General features: G+C 31.9%; 3 protein-coding genes across 3 annotated transcripts; 1 reads left to right on the top strand and 2 right to left on the bottom strand.

Annotated features, from left to right (window-relative positions):
- Window positions 1-1,072: 1,072 nt before the first annotated feature.
- On the bottom strand, window positions 1,073-2,390 carry LOC18097074 (ethylene-responsive transcription factor ERF106). Its single transcript, XM_006385765.3, has one exon. It carries the CDS (start codon window positions 2,186-2,188, stop codon window positions 1,484-1,486), a length of 705 nt encoding a protein of 234 aa, XP_006385827.1. The 5' UTR covers window positions 2,189-2,390; the 3' UTR covers window positions 1,073-1,483.
- Window positions 2,391-4,760: 2,370 nt separating this feature from the next.
- On the bottom strand, window positions 4,761-6,433 carry LOC18097072 (ethylene-responsive transcription factor ERF105). The gene has a single exon (XM_006385763.3). It carries the CDS (start codon window positions 5,860-5,862, stop codon window positions 4,996-4,998), a length of 867 nt encoding a protein of 288 aa, XP_006385825.1. The 5' UTR covers window positions 5,863-6,433; the 3' UTR covers window positions 4,761-4,995.
- An 11,407-nt stretch (window positions 6,434-17,840) lies between these two features.
- On the top strand, window positions 17,841-18,918 carry LOC7465355 (ethylene-responsive transcription factor 2). The gene has a single exon (XM_002304556.4). It carries the CDS (start codon window positions 18,052-18,054, stop codon window positions 18,808-18,810), a length of 759 nt encoding a protein of 252 aa, XP_002304592.4. The 5' UTR covers window positions 17,841-18,051; the 3' UTR covers window positions 18,811-18,918.
- Window positions 18,919-20,667: the final 1,749 nt, after the last annotated feature.

Below are 20,667 nucleotides of genomic sequence, written 5' to 3'. Positions count from 1 at the left end.
ATTGATGGTGCACCTTAGATGATTTTTTTTTCGTAGTAAATTAACTTGTTCCTCTCGTGAAGAGAAACCTTCGAGAGTCGGTGGTCCTTGCTCTAATGCTCTATCAGCCAAACTCCAAATTCAAAGACAGACAGCATTAACGAATCCAAGAAGAATGATATCATCTGGCTGAGAGAGGATGACGACAACAGGAAATGTAGTATCTTTGGTTCTTTCATATATAAAGTTGCAAGTTGCTTGCTATGCCTATCTTAGACAACTGGTTTTGTATCAGTTGCTCATGTTGGCACATTGTATATGGTCACACGCGAATTTAGTGAAGAAAACTCTGGCTGGTAGACCCAACAGGCCCCCTATTTGCAACTTGCTCATGGAGTCCTTCCTGTGAACGCATTCATAAACATGACAGGAATTACCAACCACAACCTTGTTGCCATAATTAAGTTCCAAAACTTTGGCACCTAATAGGACACATGTATATGCATGAACCTGTATATAAAAAGGTGGGACCCTCGTTTTTACTGCAAATTGACTTGAGGTTCAGTTACTTTACTAGCTAATTGTCAAGACTGAGATTTTTTTTTTGTTGGTTTGTTAGTTTGGAGGGGGATTTCCACTTGCCATTTATATAAAACTCTTTTTGGAGAAGAGGTATGATTACTAATTGTATTGTGTCTGTGCAGCAGAAGATTAAAGGCGAGCGAACTCGAGCGATTCCTACAATCATCTTCCCCTGTAGTAGCTGCAGGTTTCAGTTCTTTAGTATACCCGACCTGGTTTATATTAATATCAAACGGCAACCACACAAAAACTATATTAATATCAAACATTTACTTAAATTCTGTCAGCAAGTTGCACAAAAACCTTTCAGGTGGTCTGGAGGAGTGCTTAGCGCAACTTTTTTGTCCACGTCTATGGTAATTTGGTACTTACTACGACTTGAGATGAGGGAAAATATCTGACTCTGTCACGTACAGGTATATTCCTCACTTTAAGACACCACTGTTTGGGTAGATATCTTTCTCGATAGAAAAGAAAAAGACAACATCGCTTGAGAAAATATCCAAGTCAATTTATGAGATTAACATTAGGAATTTAGGCATAGAAGTCTTTCAGGTGATGGGGCGTTACTTAAAGATGATGGAATTATTAGAATTGACAACGTTGCGATTATTTTCACGGACCGAGTCACGGAACGAAAATCAAAATGGAAAGAGATAGAACAAGGCACGAGATTCCAGGCGTGTGTGGCACACCCATGCTTTAGATTTTTTGACAAAATTCTGTTCATTCATTCATGGTACTGCCAACATTTACATTTTAACACTCCGACATCACCCTAATCAAACGATTATTTACACAAACAATACATTCAATCTGAGGGGATTCGATAGGTGGACGAGTTTTGATTCCAAGCCAACTATGGATTAGATTTTGTTTCTCTGATCATAAGCATGGCTGACGTGGTGAGCTTTTGTTCATTTTAAGAAAGCCTTGCCAACATGGTTTCTTGGGTTAACGGTGACAGTTGCTCCTCATCTGAAACACCCTCCTCTACTTCTCCACTCCACTTTAAATTCCAATTTTCCGTTGACACATCAACAGATTCCGGCAGCACCTCTTCTCCCTTCGATCTTCTTCTCTTCCTGCCTGTGGCTGGCGGCGGGATGGATAGTCCAGCCTCCGAAGGAAAATTCAGGATTGCTTTCCTGCCCCTCATTTTGAATGCAGCACAGTCATAAGCTTTTGCAGCATCAGTATCACTGTCAAAAGTACCCAACCAAACCCGACTTCCCTTCCGGGTAGGGTCACGGATCTCTGCTGCAAACTTGCCCCATGGCCTTCTTCGGACCCCCCTGTAATGCCTTACTGTTTCTCCTTTATCTGTCATCTTTACAGGCTCAGGTGGTGGGTACTGATTACTTGAACCTGAAAACACGGGCTCAGGAGGTGTGAAGTCTATGATTTCAGGTTTTATTTCAAAGCTATAGGTTTCTGGGGTACTATGGTAACTTTGGTCGGATATTGGGGAGTTGGGTTCTGACCCAGAAAGGGAGCTCTCTAGTTTGACAGAGACACTGGCTATACTGGACTCAAGATTACTGATAAACTCGTCTGTGGAGATGAAGTCTCCAAGAAGATGTTGTCTTATGAGTTCTAATGTTGAGGATTCTTCCGGGGTTGCCATTTTTTAGAGACAGAAAAAATGAGCCAAAAAAGTTGTTATATGGAATATGGGTGGCAATCAATTAGTTTTTATATATAGGGAGTGGATCCTAGTTGCTACCTTTGCATCGGAAAATCAACATCAAATGGGACTCCCTGAATTTATTAGATGCAGCAGGTTTACTGCATCGTGGAGCATTATAGCACACGGTTTTTACCCAAGTTTTGGAGCTGGATTCGGGTCATCTTATCCAAATCCTCATTAAGGGGGACAAGTTGAGGGTGGGGGGGACTGGGGCTTGTTTCAAATTGGGCCGGGAGGAAAATATCATCTAGTTTTGGTCTAGTGTGAGTTCTTGGTGTCTATTATGCACAACTTGTGCTTGGTGTCTATTATGCATGTTGTCTGTTTACGTCTTGACTTGTTTAGGAGGGGGGCAGATTTAGCAACTAGGCTAGTTATGGTGGGTTCCACTATGAACTAAGCTCATCAAAGATCCCACATCATTTCTCTCTGTCAGCCTTCCCAAATTTGAAGTAAATTGACCAGATGCAAGGCTGTGAAAAGGCTGATGGTATCCCTTTGATTCATCAGCTATCTGGGCCAACATAAGCATTCATGAACCTGCATAAATTAGGTCCGTTTACTAGTCTTCTGTTCTTGATCAGTCTAGTTGATGAGTAATGGAGATGTAAATAGCGAAGTACAGTTGAAGTAACTTCCCAAAATTTTACCTTCTTGAGGTCCAATTTACTCTGTTCATCTACCTTCGAAACCCTTACAAGAATAGGACAAAACAAGGAAAAGAGACTCTCCATCTGTGGTCATTTTAAGACCCCAAATGTTAGGAGATGATGATGCGCAAGGGGAGGCAAAATGTCCTTTGAAGCAATGTTCATGTACTACAATTGAGCTAAACAAGTTCTAGTTTAGAAACGTACAGAAAAGGAAGAGCTCTGCTTTTAGCAATTTCTCAACTATTTTGTCAAACTTTTCTCTGGTAACATATTCATAAAGGTAGCTTTTAGTCAACTTTTTTTCTTTTCTTTTTTCTTTCTAGTTTAATAGCATACAAGGCACACATGAATTAATAGAAACTTTAGTTGCTTGCATACTTGAGGGAAGTCAAGTAAATTTGTCAGTGAGCTAAATTTATGAAGCTACAAAAAAGCTGCTATGCTGCATTCATTGTGCAGAACCTGGTTTAATGAACGCAGAACTTGGTTCCTCACTTTCCCAGTCAGATAAATTTTTCTTTTTCAGTTAATACTTGCTTGTGCCAAGTATCATCAATGGCATGTTTCCCTTCTCAAAATACATAAACTCCCAAAGCAATTAGCTATTACCAAGATGTTTAGGCAACATTCACCTGAGCTTCCATATCTGCTCCAGAAATTCTCCTTGTCAGTCAAACCAATAAGAAAAATCTCCAGCATAAGAGTATACAGAAAATTGCTGATCAATGTCAATAAATTCATGGAGAGGTTAGCGGTGAAGAATTTTTTTGTGAATGTAATTTTTCAGTGTGAGACACTTTCGTAAAACCTGACTAAGATGGTTAGTTTCAATCAACTAGCTTGAGATAATTCTAGCTTGAGATATTCTGATAGATAAGCCAAAAAAGTTTTAACTTTAGGGAAATATGTTAGAATTGGTTTTATAAAATACGTAAATGGGTCTATTACAGCCAAATTAAAAAAAACAAGATCTACTCATATTTAGAGTTAAGATCATTAGATTTGTAACCATATAAGCATTTTAATATGAAACATTAACATATTTTTGAAAATCAATTAAAAATAAATGAAAAATTATCTAAAAAAACATTTAAATAGCAAAAGTTAAAGATTCACACTAAAAATACCTTCTAAGCTTGTAGGTTTATGAATTTGGATTTAAGTTTGATTAATAAAAAATATTTTACTATTAAATTATTAAATTATTGTTTGGTCAATAATTTTTTTAGATTTTAAAATATCTTATTACATGAACTAATATGTTAATTATATAATAATAATCAAATATAATTACTACTAATTCACAAATTATAAACATTCATTAGTTATGAAGATTCATTAATTATAAGTATTTAATGTTTTGATTCTCGGGTTTTATAAATAAGTGTTTTGTATAGGTGTAAAGGAGTCTAGATTTTTCTTGAATGTTTTCCTTCATTTATTGTTGATTTTTCTTAGATTTGTTTTTCTACTCATTCTTTTTTTAAAAAAAAAATCTTAGGTTCAATTTTTATAAAAAAAATATTAAATATAATTTATTTAAATTTATTGAACATTGTTTAAAAGTATATCTAAAAAAAATATGTTAGAATTGTCAAGTAAAAGAGGGATTAATCCATCACAACAATAAAAAATTTAGATTGAATATTTTTTACAAGTATGCTTAACTAATTTTGATAAAGTTTAATTTTAATAATTGTCAAGTTTAGATTCAATCTAAAAATTTTATTCCATTGAATAAATAAGTGTTTTGAGGATTGCTTTTCCATCTTTTACAAGTTTAGCTTTTTGTAATTTTTTTTTTATTATAAACTAAATAAATGGACTTATCATTTTGTGACTTTTAGACAACAAAATACAAAATCCATTCCATTGAATAAATGCAATCAAAGAAGAAATGCAATCTTACAAAACTTATCATCTTCAACAAACGCAATCATAGTTGCGTATATGAACCCTACTAATTATATATAGCTATGTATAGAAACTTCCTAATCTCTACTTAATCGGCGACACTTTTGGCCATCAGATTTTTCCTAATTGAGTAAACAGCAAACCAACCATCCAAACGACATGTTGACCGTCAATCATTCAAACAACCATCAGCCTTGAATACCCAAATGAAGGATGGGGAGATAACGGTGACAATGGTGGCACATTAAATATCCCCATGACTTCACCATCCCAGAACCCCTTCCAACTTGACGGCGTTAATGGTTCCGTAGCCGCTGCTTTGACCTCAGTTTCCGGCGAAGAACTTTCCCTCTTCGCCACCTTATTAGTGATCACAGAACCAGTACTTTCCATACTACTCTCTATTTCTTCAATCTTTCTTTTCTTGCTTGAAGTTTCCAAGAATTGTTCAGGTTGCTGAGAATTAGACTTTCCAGCTTCAAGAGGGAAATTCAAGATTGCTTTACTTCCACGTAGCCTGAAAGCAGCACTGTCATAAGCTTTTGCAGCTTCAATGGCTGTATCAAATGTTCCAAGCCATACACGAGCTCCTTTTTTGTTAGGGTCACGGATCTCAGCTGCATATTTGCCCCATGGCCTACGCCTAACGCCCCTGTAATGCCTTTCTTGTTCACTTGAAACATCTGCCTTGATCACCACTGGCTGTACTACTTGTGGGGTCATGTTCAAGGTTGCTGGTGGAGGAATTGCGATGTTCTTGATCATGGATGGTTTTCTCTGGCTTAGAGTGCTTGGAGACTTTGGTGAGGATTGGGGCTTGGATTCGATGCTAGATTGACTCTGCAGCTTAGGTTGTGGGTGCTCTGATTGATTAAAGGGGTCGAATTCTGTTGATTCAGTCTTGATGTAGTCAGTAGTAATACAGGAGCTGGAAGTACTGCAAAGATCATCAAGATTGGTGATTAAGCTGTCCATGGAAGCAAAGTCAGTCAAGAGGTGCTCCCTAATGAGTTCCAAAGCTGAAGCTTCATCAAAAGATGCCATAATTGATAGAGGGGTTAATTTCTCTACTAATTTTCTTTTGTTTTCTGGGGTACTTATTGGAGGAGGGTCGAAATTTAAGATCAGAAATAAAGAGTTGAAGCTGCAAAACTGGAAATTGAATTCAAAGAATGGGAGAGAAGTGAAGGTTTGATTTCCTTGAGAGTGGAAATGATGGAGTGAGAAGCGTATATATATAAAGGGTAGAATTTTAAGAAGCAAGAAAGACACAGCGGGGAGGGAGGTTTCGTTTGAGGTTCCTGGCCAGTGAGAGGAAGCATCATATGGCAAAATCCAAAGTGGAATTTTAGAGCAGGAGGTCTAGCTAGGTTGATCGTCTTGTCTTGTAGTGGGCGTTGTAGTATTTTTTTATTACTCGTAGGGTCTGTGGTTTTGGTAAACTGTGTTTCCTGGCTCCTTCCATCCACAAGCCGTGAAGCGACAACATTTCTATGGGCTTCTTACTGTGAGGTTCACTGTAACTCTGCTTATCTGACTCTTTAACTCTGTTTTATTTAATATGTGAAAAAGAAGAAAAAAGAAAAAAGAAAAGAAGAATGTAATTTTCCATTCTAACAAATAAATCCATGCTTTTCTATAAATAAAGAATTTAATTGTTCACGAATAGGATAAGGAAAGCCGAATATGCAATTAACTAGTTGTGGGTTAAGTTAATTTTTTTTTTAAATGTTAAAAAAATTCAAATGTTGCTAAAAAATTTTTCTAGCAGAAAAATATATTAAATCATGTGAGGGTTTACTCGATATAACTTGATCGACTTTACTGGTTAAAAAATAATCTATACAACTCGTAAAAATAATATTTGACTAAACAAAATTTCAAGATGATATATTTTTTTAATATTAAAATAACAACATATTGGATTGATTTGAGATAACTGAGGTCAACGTGTCAAATTTATGACCCGGGTTATGAGACTATAATAACCTTATAGAAATCAAATCAAAATAAGTTATGAAGCTTAATTCTCAATCAATTCAATATTGAAGGATGAAATTAAAAAAAATTAAAAAAACCCAAAAAAATAACATGAGTTAACATGTTAAACTTGTAACTCGGATCATAAGACCGAGATAACCCTATGAAAGCAAATCAAAACAAATTACAAATTTCAATCCCAAACCAATTCAATATTGAACGATGAAATTTTAAAAAAATCAATTAAAAAAAAAACATAAAAAACAACATAAGTCAATCCACCAAACTCATAACCTGGATCATTAGACTGAAATAACTTTATAGAAAAAAAATAAAAAAAAATGATCTGATGTAATCGAAGTTAACCTGTCAGATCTGTGATTTTGGTTTTGAAATTACATAAAAATCACATAAAAATTAAGATTCTCTATTGTCATTGTCGAACTTAATGTAACAGTCTTAATTAAAAAAATTACATAAAAATAAGTTAAGCCAGCCCGAGTTAACCTTTAAACATTATTATCGGGTCACGAGACCAAGATAATCTAATGAAAAACAAACCGAAACAAATTATCAAGTCTAATTCTCAATCAAACACAATATTAATTAAAAAAAATAAAATAAAAAAAACAAATTACTATTTTAATGAATAGGTCTTCGCAAGGAAGGATATAGTAAAATCCCTCTTTTTTAGTTTACAATTAACAAACGATGAAATTAAAAAATATATTAATGAAAAAAATCAAGGAAAAAAACAAAATAAATACTACTTTGCCAAAAGAAACACAACTCTTTTATTTAAAATTAATGTTCTCGAAGCGTCGTTTTGAATTCTTGGATTGTATAACCTAATGACAACAGCTAATTAAGATTAAAAAAAAGAAACTTGTGTTTACCAGTTTAGTGTCTGGTCAGGATTGAATCATAAAAATATTCCATGTCGACATGGCTAATTGGATTAATTCAAATCCCACGAGGGGAATTACAATTTCAAGATAAGAACATTAAAATATTTGATGTAGGCAGTAGTAGGCAGTAGTAGGCATGGATACTTTTATCTTTCTCTCGTCCATTGATCATAGACGTCTTCGTAAGCTGTAAGAATCTCTTTTTTTTTTTTTTTATTGCCTTTTAATCTTCAACTTATTGACTCTTTCTTTGACGACAATGTTTCAAGACTGCTTTAACCTTGCGTTTGAAGAAAACAAATTAACTTTTATTTACACGTGGAATGAGAAGATATATACTTGATATTAATTTGATCAGATCACTGGAGAGCACGGGAAATCTTCTAACTTATCGGCCGAGCGAAGATGACAATGCTACAATGGAGGATCTCACACTTTCTCCTTCATTGAACAGGCAACCAGGTTTCCTCACAAAGGGTTATAATTTGCTTTGCTATATTTCTCTTTTGATAAAGGGAGCAATTAATGGGGGGATTTCTACATATTTCTTTTATTTTTTTAAATGATCGGAACTAAATTAATTAATATTATTTCGAGAAAAATAAATAATCTATAGAGTCGGTGTGCTACCAGTTGGAAAAATTATTGACAATAATTCATGAAATTATCTACAACCCAAATGCATATGTAAACCAGATTGAGGGAAACGTAAGCTGATCAAAACTGTGGCTCTTGAGACCAAATTCAAATAACCACGTGGTTTGAATATTGACTTTATGGTCACCCAAAGAGCAAGCTTTTCAATAATCTTTTTGTTGTTTATGGCCGCAAGCATAGCAAACATGCTTCCACTTGCAAATTTCTTAGCCCCACCCACATCAACTTGCTAGCAAGTTGGTGTTAAATTTGTGGCCATGGTGTGGACCCTCGATGATGAACTTGGACATGCACACACACACACACACACAAACACTCTTTGTTTATCATTAGTGTTTTTTTTTTTTTGCCATGTTTTCTTTAAGATTTTATCCACCATACTTATCATTGGTGTTTGTTTTTTTTTTTTTTTTTTGTTAATAATAGATATCCAAACCAGCTTACGTACACCTCAATTAATTTTCCAAGATTCTAAAATTAATGATTATATAAATATATAATGACTTTAAAATTTATGGCACTCGAACCGGTGATTTTTAAAAAACAAAATTAAAATTTAGTTAATTAAGATATATTTTTCAAGGTTAGGTTGATGTTTTTTTTTTTAAAAGCTTAATCGCTTTCTGGTCTGTGATTTGTGGAGACCAACTCATTGATAATGACCCTCCAATCCAAGGTTGCTTAACGTAAGAGAAAATATTTGATAATCATGGGGTTGGCATTATTGAGTTGTCGCTCATCTGTCATTCAAAGGCCCAGTTTGTCTTCTCAGCCCAGCCCGTATTCAATTCGAAGCCCATGGCATGGAATACTGAAGTCTATAGATAATTTCAGTCCCCTAAAATAATAATAATAATAATAATAATTTGAAAGAAGCCATGAGAGTGTGTGCTAATTGCTGGGCTTCTTGGGAATTTACTTAAGAGGGTTCGATTCCTAAGCTGTTGGGACGAGCCTATGTTTGGAGTCAGTTCGATTTTGTTTGTTTTTGTATTTTAAAAATATTTTAAAAAAATTAATTTTTTTTTATTTTAAATTAATTTTTTATAATGTTTTCAGATTATTTTAATATACTAATATAAAACATTTTGAAAAGCAATCGTAATACATTCTTAAACTGTTATTTAGGCAAGAGAGTAGTAGAGAGTAGTCCATCGGGCTCATTGGGCTATAGAGCAATTGGAAAGTTGAATGGCATGTTCTGCACATGACTTGTTTCCCTTTCTTTCCTTTTTTATTCCCTTTCTTCCCGTTAATTAAACTTTGGAGATTGAACTAGGGACTGAGGCAGGGGAAAGGAAAAGATTGGATGGCACGTGTAATAGACGCGCCAGCACGTGAAACGCTCTTAGCCTCCAAGTTGTCCAATCGAATTTAAACAATGCACGTGAACGACAGATATGGCTCACCTTTAGCTTTAATAATGGGCTTTTTTATTCTTTTATTTTTTGGTTTGGTCCCTGTGGTTTGGGCTATTCCTAAACGACAATTGTTTTTTCCACGCCAGCAATGGCAACTTTTTTGAGTTAGCTTTTATAAATCAAAATCGAATTTTTTTTAATCGAGTTTTAAATACAATATAAGAAAGATTTTATTTTTCATAAACTCGTCTTGAACTCAGACCAAGTAATAATATGGAAAACAAACTCGCTAATTACTGGAGCTAATATAGCAAAAGATATATATCTTACATTTACTCAAAATGATGTGATATTAATAGTTTTATAGATCAATTTTATTTTTTAAATCTTCATCTTGAATTAATTTGTAAATAAGTTGCGTTTGCAGGAGAATTCAGTTTATTAGTTAAGAAGTGTTCGTTCTTGGGTGAATCGAGAATTATTCATTTCTCTTCATAGGTTCCAGCTTTCATTGAGTAGTTGACTTTAAAACTCTGCGGCACGAAACAACTTATGGAATACCGACCGTGTAGAAGCACCAACCGCACGGTAGCTGTGGTAGCTGTTTCGTTGCGTGCTGCTTTTGCGTTTGAAGTAATTACATCAAAACAAATGTTTGATAAAGTTAAAAATGTAATTTATTTTTTATGAGGACCAGTGCATTTCATGTTTAAAATTCAGGTTTTATCAAAGCAGCTATTGGATGCTTTTTTTCTTTACTGTATATTTTTTTAAATGAATTTTTTTTTAAAACAGTACAGTGAATTATACTCGCACTGTTTTTTAAGTGAACAGTTTATTTAAAAAAAAACAGTGCAGTGAATTAATATTCACTTGCACTGTTCATATCGATGCGAACAATAATTTTTTTAAAAAAAAACTAGTTTAGAGTGAATTAAATTTACTTGCACTGTCATGTGAACAATATTTTTTTTTCTCGAAAAACTAGTGTAGAGTAAATTAAATTCACTAGCATTGTAATCTCAATTTTATTCCTAATAATATTTTATCTAATTTTATTGCACACTCAAAAAATCATGGAAACTGTAGTTCTTGTTGAATGAATTTTGTACATAATAGAATTGTAGATGGTTTAATAGAATAATAAAAAATATCTTATATAAAGTACTATTTATTTTATGATGTACTAGTAGTAATTAAATCTACAATATTTAAATTTAAAACCATTAATATTAATATATATGTATTTTTACTTATTTTATAACCTCAATTTTAAAAACATTCTTAATCAAAGATATTAAACTATTTTTTGTTCAACCTCAATTTTAACCACAGTTTTAACCAAACATATATAAATATCAAACCAACCTCAACTAAAAGTACTTTTTATAAAACAATTTTTTTTAAATCACAACCACAAAAACTACCACAATACCAAACACACTCTTGTGAGTTTTTAATTGTAGTTGATATTGTTAACACATAAAAGCCTATTTGAGAACGTGTTTGTGGTTGTTTTTTAAAATATTTTTCACTCAGAAATGTATTAAAATAATTTTTTTTATTTTTTAAAAATCATTTTCTATATCAGCACATCAAAATAATCTAAAAACATCAAAAACATATTTATATGAAGTAAAATAAAAAATAAAAAAATTTCAATTTTTTTCAAAAGTGCTTTTGAAACATAAAAACAAACAGGACCTTATATAACAGGCAGAGTGGATATACTTTGAATTTTTTAATCATTTATTTTAGTCCTCAAAGTTCAATTTTTTAATGATTTAATTCTAATTAAAGATCAATTATTTTTTATTTTTTAGACAAAAAGTGAAATTGAAAGAAAAGAGGTCAAAATAAAAAAGACGCTAACATGCATGGCGTGCCAGATATTTTATGAAAAATACAATTAGGTCCTCAAATTTTAAGAATAACACAAATTATAGTATTTAGATCCCTTTAAATTAAAAAAAAATAGTTTTGTTATGAAAGTTTATTTGTATTATTTTGTAGTCCCTCATTAGAGAGAGGAAAGAGAGAGGTTCATGTATTCCATCGATGAGAGAGAAAGTTATTGTTTAAGCCATTTTTTATCACCAAAATGACTTTTTTTTTATGTCCACGGGTTCCATGACATAATAAAGGCTTAATGGTAGTTGTTTAGAACTTTAATATTGTCTGAAAAACATATCTAAGCCAAGAAAGATGAATCTAAACCAGTTTAATTTTGAATTTTTTACCCTTTTTTGGGTATTTTAAGCTGATGAATTGGTTCGCGGGTGTTAGTGAGGTGTTTTTGGTTGAAATGACTTAGAAATTGAGTTTTTTAGGTAAAATAGGCACTGTTTTGATTTTCCAGCCGCCACAGTGGTGGCCAAAATCTTAGCTTGTCGACTGCATATATTTTTTTAAAAAAATATGTCATTTGTTCCTTTTAAAAAATAAAAAGCAAACTCATCCCAGACACACAAGCCTAGGCTTGAAGGCCGATCTATGTGGCTGAGGTTTTGCTTGCAATTTTTATTTGTGATTTTTTTATCTTGATTTACATATAGTTTTTATTTTTTTAGTTATTGTTTGTAATTTGTTTTTATTTATTAACACATATAATTTTTAATTTATTTAATTATATATATGCATAAATTTTTTAATTTTTATTAAGAAATTTTTTTACTACAAAAATACGTTGAAAAAGTTTGTATATATATTTTTTTTTATGAAAAAGAAATCTTACTCACGGCGAGAATATATATACAGAAACAGGAAGCAGAGAAACTTTTGAATCAAACATCAAGACCATGTAATATAATAAAGATTGTTCAATTTCAAATGTTTGAAAAAAATGAATATTAATTAATTGCATCTGGCTGTACGTTATTGGCTATCTCACTTGTTTTGAGTTTTGACACGCCAACCATTAGTTTGCAACTTGGAATATTGCTTCTTGTTCTGGGATGTGATGTTTCAAACTGAATTATTATTATTATTATTATTATTATTAATGATCCATGCAAGGACCAGGGAGAGTCTAAATTTTCAGCTGTGATTTCATAAAGAGAATTTTATCTTTTCGCTTTCAACAATATAAAGGTATAAATAACATTACATGGATAATCTGTCGCCCACCAAACCCATCTCTCGCAGCACCCAGGTTTCTCGACGACTAATATTTCAACGTAAAACCATCAATTTTCAATTTTAAAACATGAAATTAGAATTTCAAGCCTTTTTTTTAGTTATAAAAATAAGAACAAGATCATGTTCTTGATCTACCACATGCCAATTCTTAACAAATCTTCAATTTTCAGCATTAAACAACGGTTGAGTTCTGAAGTTACAGCTCGGAAGGTACACATTTGACTTCATATTATTTATAGTTTGTGTTTTGAAAATTATTAGATCATTTTGATTCACTACCAGCACATTCTATTATTTATATAGTTTGGGTCTTTTAATTTAAGTAAATAATTCGGATCCCACCCAAGTCCAAATCCATGTTAATATCGAAACTATCAAAACCCCACCATTCTATTGAGAAACTTTGAGGCTTTTGTCTGTTTGAAAATGTGGTTACGATTGTTTTTTAAAGTGTTTTTAACTCAGAAATGTATCAAAATAATAAATTTTTTTTTATTTTTTAAAAATTATTTTTGATATCAGCACATCAAAATGATTTGAAAACATAAAAAAAATATTAATTTGAAACAAAAAAAAAATTCAATTTTTTTGAAAGCTTTTTTAAAATGTAAAAACAAATAGGTTTCGAGTGAGCAAATTAAATTATTGAGAATATTCACAAAACTGACTTGAGATTAATTTAACCAAATAATTTTTTAAATTTCTTGAATAATCTCCATTACATATATGTTTTTAAAAATATTTGGATCCATTCCATTTGATTTTAGATTTTAAAAACTAAAAAACCCCACCTGACCCATACCAAATTGAAAAAACAAATCAAAGCAAACTGAAAAAGCATATTATAAACTAAAGACACATTAAATCAAGAGCCCAACTAAAGGCTCATAAATACAACTTGAACTTATTAGATTTTAACAAATACAATTAATATACTAACTGCATCAATTTAGTTCTTTCATTCATTTTGGTTCAGTTTAGTTAGATTTTTTTATCCAAACCAATCCGTTTAAACTGATAATCACCCTTACTATTTTCTTTATACACTAGTCATTATGCCTGCGCAATGACGCGAGGTTATTTTTATCTAATTTTGTGGCAATTAGATTTTTTTTTTAAGGAATTCAAAGATTTAAATTCTTGAAAAATGTGTTTTTAGTCAAAATTCCTTTTTTTATATTCATGTATTTATTTATTTATTTTTACAAAACCATGCCTTTTTTATTATCAACTGCATGGTTTTTTGAATAAAACATTAGGACAATTAATAAATATTCATAAAAATCTCAAACATATATATATATATATATATAAGAAAAACTCAATAACTCTAAGATAAATATTCATAAAAACTATAATGGTTTTTATATTCATGTATTTCCTTTTGTTTTGATAAATTTTTTTTTATGAAAAGCATGGTTTTCTAAATATAAAATTATTATGATTTTAAAAGCAAGTTTCTATAAAAAAAACAAAAAAAACCATGTCTCAATAATTTTTATGTAACCGTATGAAAATAATAAAAGAATAATTAATTTAAATCAATTAAATAAAAAACTTACAAAAAACAATAACAACATCAATATTTTGTTTTCAATGAATATTCATGAGCAATGTTTTTTTATTAAAAAATCTAGATATCAAGTCAATATATTAATTATTAATAAAATAATTATTAATATACCATAGAAGCTCTAATTTTGTTTAAAAATCATGGAATAATAGGATAAATTTGTAAATATTATCTTAGTAATTCAACTTAAAGTGAATCTTATTCTATTTTTTTAAAATAATATAATTAATTTAAATAAAGGTGAGGGGCCAAAAAAATCAAGCCAGACATGCCTAATAGACTTGTTTGCCTAGTTTTTTATTTAAAAATAAATAAATAAGATTTAAGTTTCTAGATTTCTACAACCTATTTAAATTTAATTTCATCTAAAAACACTCTAAAACATCATAAGAACATCAATAACCATGTTTTATTTTTCATAATACTATCTAATTAGTATAAATAACTGAAAATCAAAATGAATGAAAAAAAAAGCTCGGGTCTTAATCTACTTTCTTTCGGCACGATTAAAAGATAAAATCATTTTTATTAAACTTTCCTTTTCAAAATGAATATGTGGACATTAAAATCTACCTTTATTATGGATGAAATATGGTCACTCAAAATCTTTTTGCCTTCTCTCTTCTTCTTTTTTTGACAAATTTCTCTTTATTCATTCAATATTCAAGAAATGAAACATGATAAAGGTAGAAATTTTAGAAGTGAAACATAAACTCCTAAAACTATAAGAATCATATGAATAAAAAAATAAAAAAAACTTCAAGGACCAAATTAAACTTTTCATGTCATAATTGCACTATTCACTACAATGCAATTTACAATATTTTATATTTATTGTAAACAGTACAAAACACTGTAGAAAAATACCTTATATTTTAGTTTCTTTTATAATTATAATATATACGAGTGCACCTCTAAAAATATTTATTACTGATATTTGTTTTTTGCAAAAGAACTTTATAGCATCACAATCACATAGTGTATAACTTATGCGTGTAAGAAACTTTGACTACTCCATACATTAATTTTAAATCTCACTTTTAAACAAACATTCTCAATTTTTTCACTAATTCAAAAGCTTCGTCACTCCTAAAATCTCAAAACTCCAAAAACTCGGTCCACTACCATCGCCACCAACCTCTGTGCCAAATAATACAGGCTAAATGATTGCAGGTCGTTACTACTGATAAACTAAGTTTGATCACTCTTTTATTGTAGTAAAACACTATTCATCAACCATAATTAACCTATTCATGTTATTGTTTATAGCCACTTTTTCCCTTTTAAGTCCCTTTTTTTTTCAATTCGGTCATTGATTTTTCTTTCTTCACAATTTCATTCTTAAAAGTGGTGCAATCATGGTTTTATTTTTTGAATTTTGTTTTATATTGCATGCTTTTGTGTGTGTTATGTGTCCAAGGACATTTTAACGTTAAATTAAAGATTAATATGACCAAATCAAATTTTAGATTATAGTTTGAGAGATTCAAAAAATAAGGATCAAAATTAGCACCTTTAAAAAATAGAGCTCTTTTTAGTTTTTACTATTCAAAAGGCATGAAAATATTCAGTTCGGTACCTAAAAATTGGACTTTTTTATATATTTGGTACCTGCTATTTCAAGATTTTACCTTTTGATCCAAAACTTCAATTTCTTTTCACGATTTAGATCTTATATGTTGAAATAAGAGAGGGAAAGTCATTAAAAAAGAAAGAGGAGAGAGAAATCTGGTCAGCCATAATTTGACAAAAAAAGATATCGATCTTGTATGTTCAATTAAGATGATTTTTTCTTTCAAATATGCCAGGAAAATAAGATCAGATACGTTAAAGTTTTTGGATTTAGTTTATTTTTTTAATTTTAAAGTGATATGGGGTGTTTTTGGGATAAAGAAAATAAATTTATTAAGGTTTTTGTTTAATTTGATTTTTTATTTTTAAAGTGACATGGGGTGTTTTGGGATAAGAAAATAAATTTATTAATGTTTTTAGGATATTCTAGAGGTAATTTTAGGTGAAAATAGGTTGAGATTTAGGTTTTTAAGATCCTGAAATTCGGACCATAACTTTCTAGATATTAGAGGTGGTTTTAAACTACATTAGTGGAGGACACATCAACAGACTTGATAAACGACATGTTGTTTGTTTTTAAAAAAAACCTTGCCATCCCTTGTTTAAAAAAGAAGAATAAAGCCAAGCGCGCCTATGACTTTTTATTTTAGCCCAAACATCAGGGGCATTCTCTCAAGCTCAAGTGCATAACCTCTTTTTAAATGATCTCTTAGTTTTTTTTTAAGTTGTATTTTTGTTTGGATTAAAATTCACTATAAATAAAATAATTAAAATAAGATTTTAAAATTTATCCAATTGTTCCATAGTTTTTTAACAAGATTATACTTCTTATGGTGATATTTAAAATTACTTGGTGAATTATTATATATAAACTAACATGCAATTCTTTCTTTAAAGAATACTCCTCATAAATATTCAATGAGAACAAATATTTATTTATTTATTTATTAAAGTCTTTAAATGATCTTCTTAGATTAATATTCTTTTCTTTAATCGTGTAAAAATCATAGAATCATGTTTTTTTTTTATTGATATTTGTTGTATTTTTTTCTTAATTTAAAAACAATACCATAAGATGTTTTCTTAAGCCAAACACGTGGGACATGGTTTTCCATTTTGGATGTTAACATTGTACAGAAATCTATAGTGGTTGTTGGTTACTATTAAGATTGACTTTGTAGCTCTTATCCTCAGGAAGTCGTGAATCATGGCTAGGGCTAATGTACCTACACTACGTCCCTATCACGCTTTGTCCCTTCCCTTTTGCGATGTCCATTCTTTTAGATGAATCAAGTTGCTGCCATTTGTACGGAGCGATATTTAAAGCCAAATGGTCTGATAACGCTCCTACTTGTCCACTGCGGTCAATTCCATTCATCCTACAATATCAACGAGCAATAATTATGAGTTACTATGGAATTGCCCCCATAATCCTCGAGGAATGGCCCCAATAATTATGAGTTAATTTGGAATTATATCTTCGTTCTTCATGCTTCATTGCTTAGAAACAACCCAGTTCTTACCAAAGTGAAACTTTTATTTGGACATAACCACTCCACCTCAGCCAAATGTGTAACACAAAAATTCTTTTTCTAGATGACCTCGAGCATGGGTTATGGCGAAGGGATGACGTCAGATAATGGCATCACCCTCCCACATTATCAACAAAGGGACAACCACCCCTCTCCATTTGCCCACTTGTGCAATGAAATTTCATCGAAACACACACAAAAAAGAAAAAAAAAAGGCAATTAAGTGCACATTGGCAACTAGCAATAGAATAATTAAAATAAATACGACAAAATATCACCACCAACTTGCCATTCACCCCCCTCACCCTCCCCCTCCTTCTCCGACTACATATATATACCGCCCCCTTATCAAATCCCCCATCTTCTTCTAAATTGGAGTCTATGATTTCTTTCATCCCTTCTCCTCTCCTCTAGCAAAACAATCACAATTCTCTCTCGCTTGCAGAAACTAACACAACAAATTAATCATACACCTTCTACCTCAATTCGATTGCCACAAAAGATAAACAGAAATGAACGAGGTTACCTCATTGTGCGAGTTTAGTACTCTGTCTCATCATCGTCAGCATAGAAGTCCAAGCTTTAGTTCTCTCATTTCTTGCCTAACCGAGACATGGGGTGACTTGCCATTAAGAGTGGATGATTCTGAAGATATGGTCATTTACAATTCCCTCAGAGATGCTGTTCGTTTTGGATGGTCACCGTTAGACCTAACTTCACCCACTGCCACCACTGCAACAGCAACAATAACAAGAACTACAAGTGTCGTTAAGGCCGAGCCGGGATATGAGCCGGAGCCGGAAGCCGAGCCCATGAAACTGGTTCAAGAAGCTGGATTGAATGAAGCTGCTGTTTCTAAGAAGGTGGTGGCTAAGGGGAGACATTATAGAGGAGTGAGGCAAAGACCCTGGGGGAAGTTTGCGGCTGAGATTAGGGACCCGGCTAAGAATGGTGCAAGAGTGTGGCTTGGGACTTACGAGACCGCGGAGGAAGCGGGTTTGGCTTATGATAGGGCGGCTTATAGAATGCGTGGCTCGAAGGCTTTGCTTAATTTTCCACATAAGATTGGGTCTAATGAGCCGGACCCAGTTAGGGTCACGACTAAGCGTCGAGAGCCGGAGACGGGTTTGCCGGCTGTGGATAGTGGCTCGGCTAAGACGAGGAGAATCTTGGTGGCTAATGGAGATGAGCTGGAAAGGGAGAGGGGATCTAAGGTGTTTCAGGTTGCACACCATATAATGCCACTTGGTGAGCAGTTATTGGTCAGTTAGTTTGGGTTTGCGGTGTTGGTGGAGGTCTGTAGTGACTCTTTGTTGTGAATAGTACGAATTTTTTTTTTTAATCTCTAATGGAGTTTCAGTACTTTTGACGTGGACAAATATGCCTAAAAAAAATAATTGAAGGCAAAATTAAAATTCTTAACATGTAAATAAATGCAAATACATACACCCATAGCATCCAACACACTAAAAAATCTTTATTTTTCAAACAAAAAAACAAAAGCAGTAAACTATACACGCAGGTACGCCTACGCAAATGCGAGTCACAGGCAATTTCATCGGGAGATGTTGCGAAGGAGAAGCAACATTTATCTATGGATACCTTTTTCCGATCAACATTTTAATGATTCAATTACATAACGTGACCGATCTTTGTCAACGGTTGATTACTCTCTCTCTTCAACTTTACCTGTTTCCCGACGTACACGAAAAACAAGAAAAACTAGAAGCGTAAATAATATAGAATTTTATTAAATAAAATCATCACTTTAAAATTCTAATTTGAGATCTTATTATTAAATATTTTATCTTCAAGTATTTTATTTCTCTAGAGATTTGTATCTCCTTAATAAATCTAAAAAAACAATATAAACAACAATTTTAATCATAATATAATAAAAAAAATCCTAAATAAACAAGAAAATTCAAAATTAAAAAAACCAAATTAGCCTAAATAACACACTCCAAGTCTAATTTGGAGGACTTTCGAGCACCAGCATGTTATAGCGAGTCGTCCCCTTGTAAAGTTAGGTATATGGAACATCCTAGATAAATTTGAGTACAATTCAATAAACTTATCAAAAATTATGGGTCTTTCTATTAAGTCGATCAATTTATGCCACCCAAGTATCTTATTGGGTTTAACCATGTTTCCTTAGTTTATAAAAAACCTTGCTAGGTAATTCATGTAATTTAATTATGACAGATTCACCGATCAAAACCAAATACATCATGTTTTTACTTTTTTTTTTAAATTATGAAGAGATAATTTAATAAATAACTTTATTTTTATATCATGGATACACTCCTGAACATGATCTATAGATGAACGATAACTTTCAAAAACCAAACTACAAGGGAGAGCCGGTCAACTCAAGATTCCAAGTTAATCACATACATACACATGGGTTGGGAAATGCAAGTAATGAAATTCAAACAAAAATATTTTTTTCTCCTAATTATCTCCTTAACACTCGATTATTAATGAGCAATAAATAACTTGTGTGGCACTATGGAGTTTAACAAGAAAATCTGTGCCACTTTACGCAAATTAGTTATCCATTAGAGAAAGCTATCCAACCATCTGTTTAACTGTTCTATTTGAGGTGACAAAGAAGACAAGAAAACAAAAAGGGATGAGTTTTGGAAATTGAAGATTTAGATCGCATGAAGTTTCCTAGGTCTAAAGTCTTCGTGGGAACTTTCTTCATTTTTACCAATAAAGCATACAATTAGTCTTTATGAACACCTTGCCCATGTTATTTTCTTTCCCACTTATGAAAGTGAAGGTCAAGAAAAGCAATGCAGAGAGCCGTCTGAAAGGAATAAAAAATTTCCAAGCCAAGTTAGTCTTGCTTCCAAATCAAATAAAATGTCTTAGTTGTGAACAGATGTTGATCAATGGCTGATAGGCGACTAAAAATTTCTAAAATATCAGATTGAATCCATTCTTCACTCCGTTGAATTCCAATGTGAAAACTTGAATATACTTGTTGTTGATGATGATGATGATGAAGAACAAAATTTATCAAATGTGATGTTATACCTACAATAACACCTCACCACTGTTCTGTTTCTTTCTTTGTTTCTGTCTCTCCTGTGCTCCTTTCTTCTTCATTTAATTTGTTT

Source organism: Populus trichocarpa, chromosome 3, assembly GCF_000002775.5.
Source record: "Populus trichocarpa isolate Nisqually-1 chromosome 3, P.trichocarpa_v4.1, whole genome shotgun sequence".
NCBI lineage: Eukaryota > Viridiplantae > Streptophyta > Magnoliopsida > Malpighiales > Salicaceae > Populus > Populus trichocarpa.
Note: the sequence above shows the minus strand (reverse complement) of the source record. Positions and strands in the feature narration are given on the sequence as shown.

Excerpts from the sequence above, each read along its gene's own strand:
- LOC18097074 (XM_006385765.3), bottom strand. The coding sequence starts at position 2,188 with ATGGCAACCCCGGAAGAATCCTCAACATTAGAACTCATAAGACAACAT.
- LOC18097072 (XM_006385763.3), bottom strand. The coding sequence starts at position 5,862 with ATGGCATCTTTTGATGAAGCTTCAGCTTTGGAACTCATTAGGGAGCAC.
- LOC7465355 (XM_002304556.4), top strand. The coding sequence starts at position 18,052 with ATGAACGAGGTTACCTCATTGTGCGAGTTTAGTACTCTGTCTCATCAT.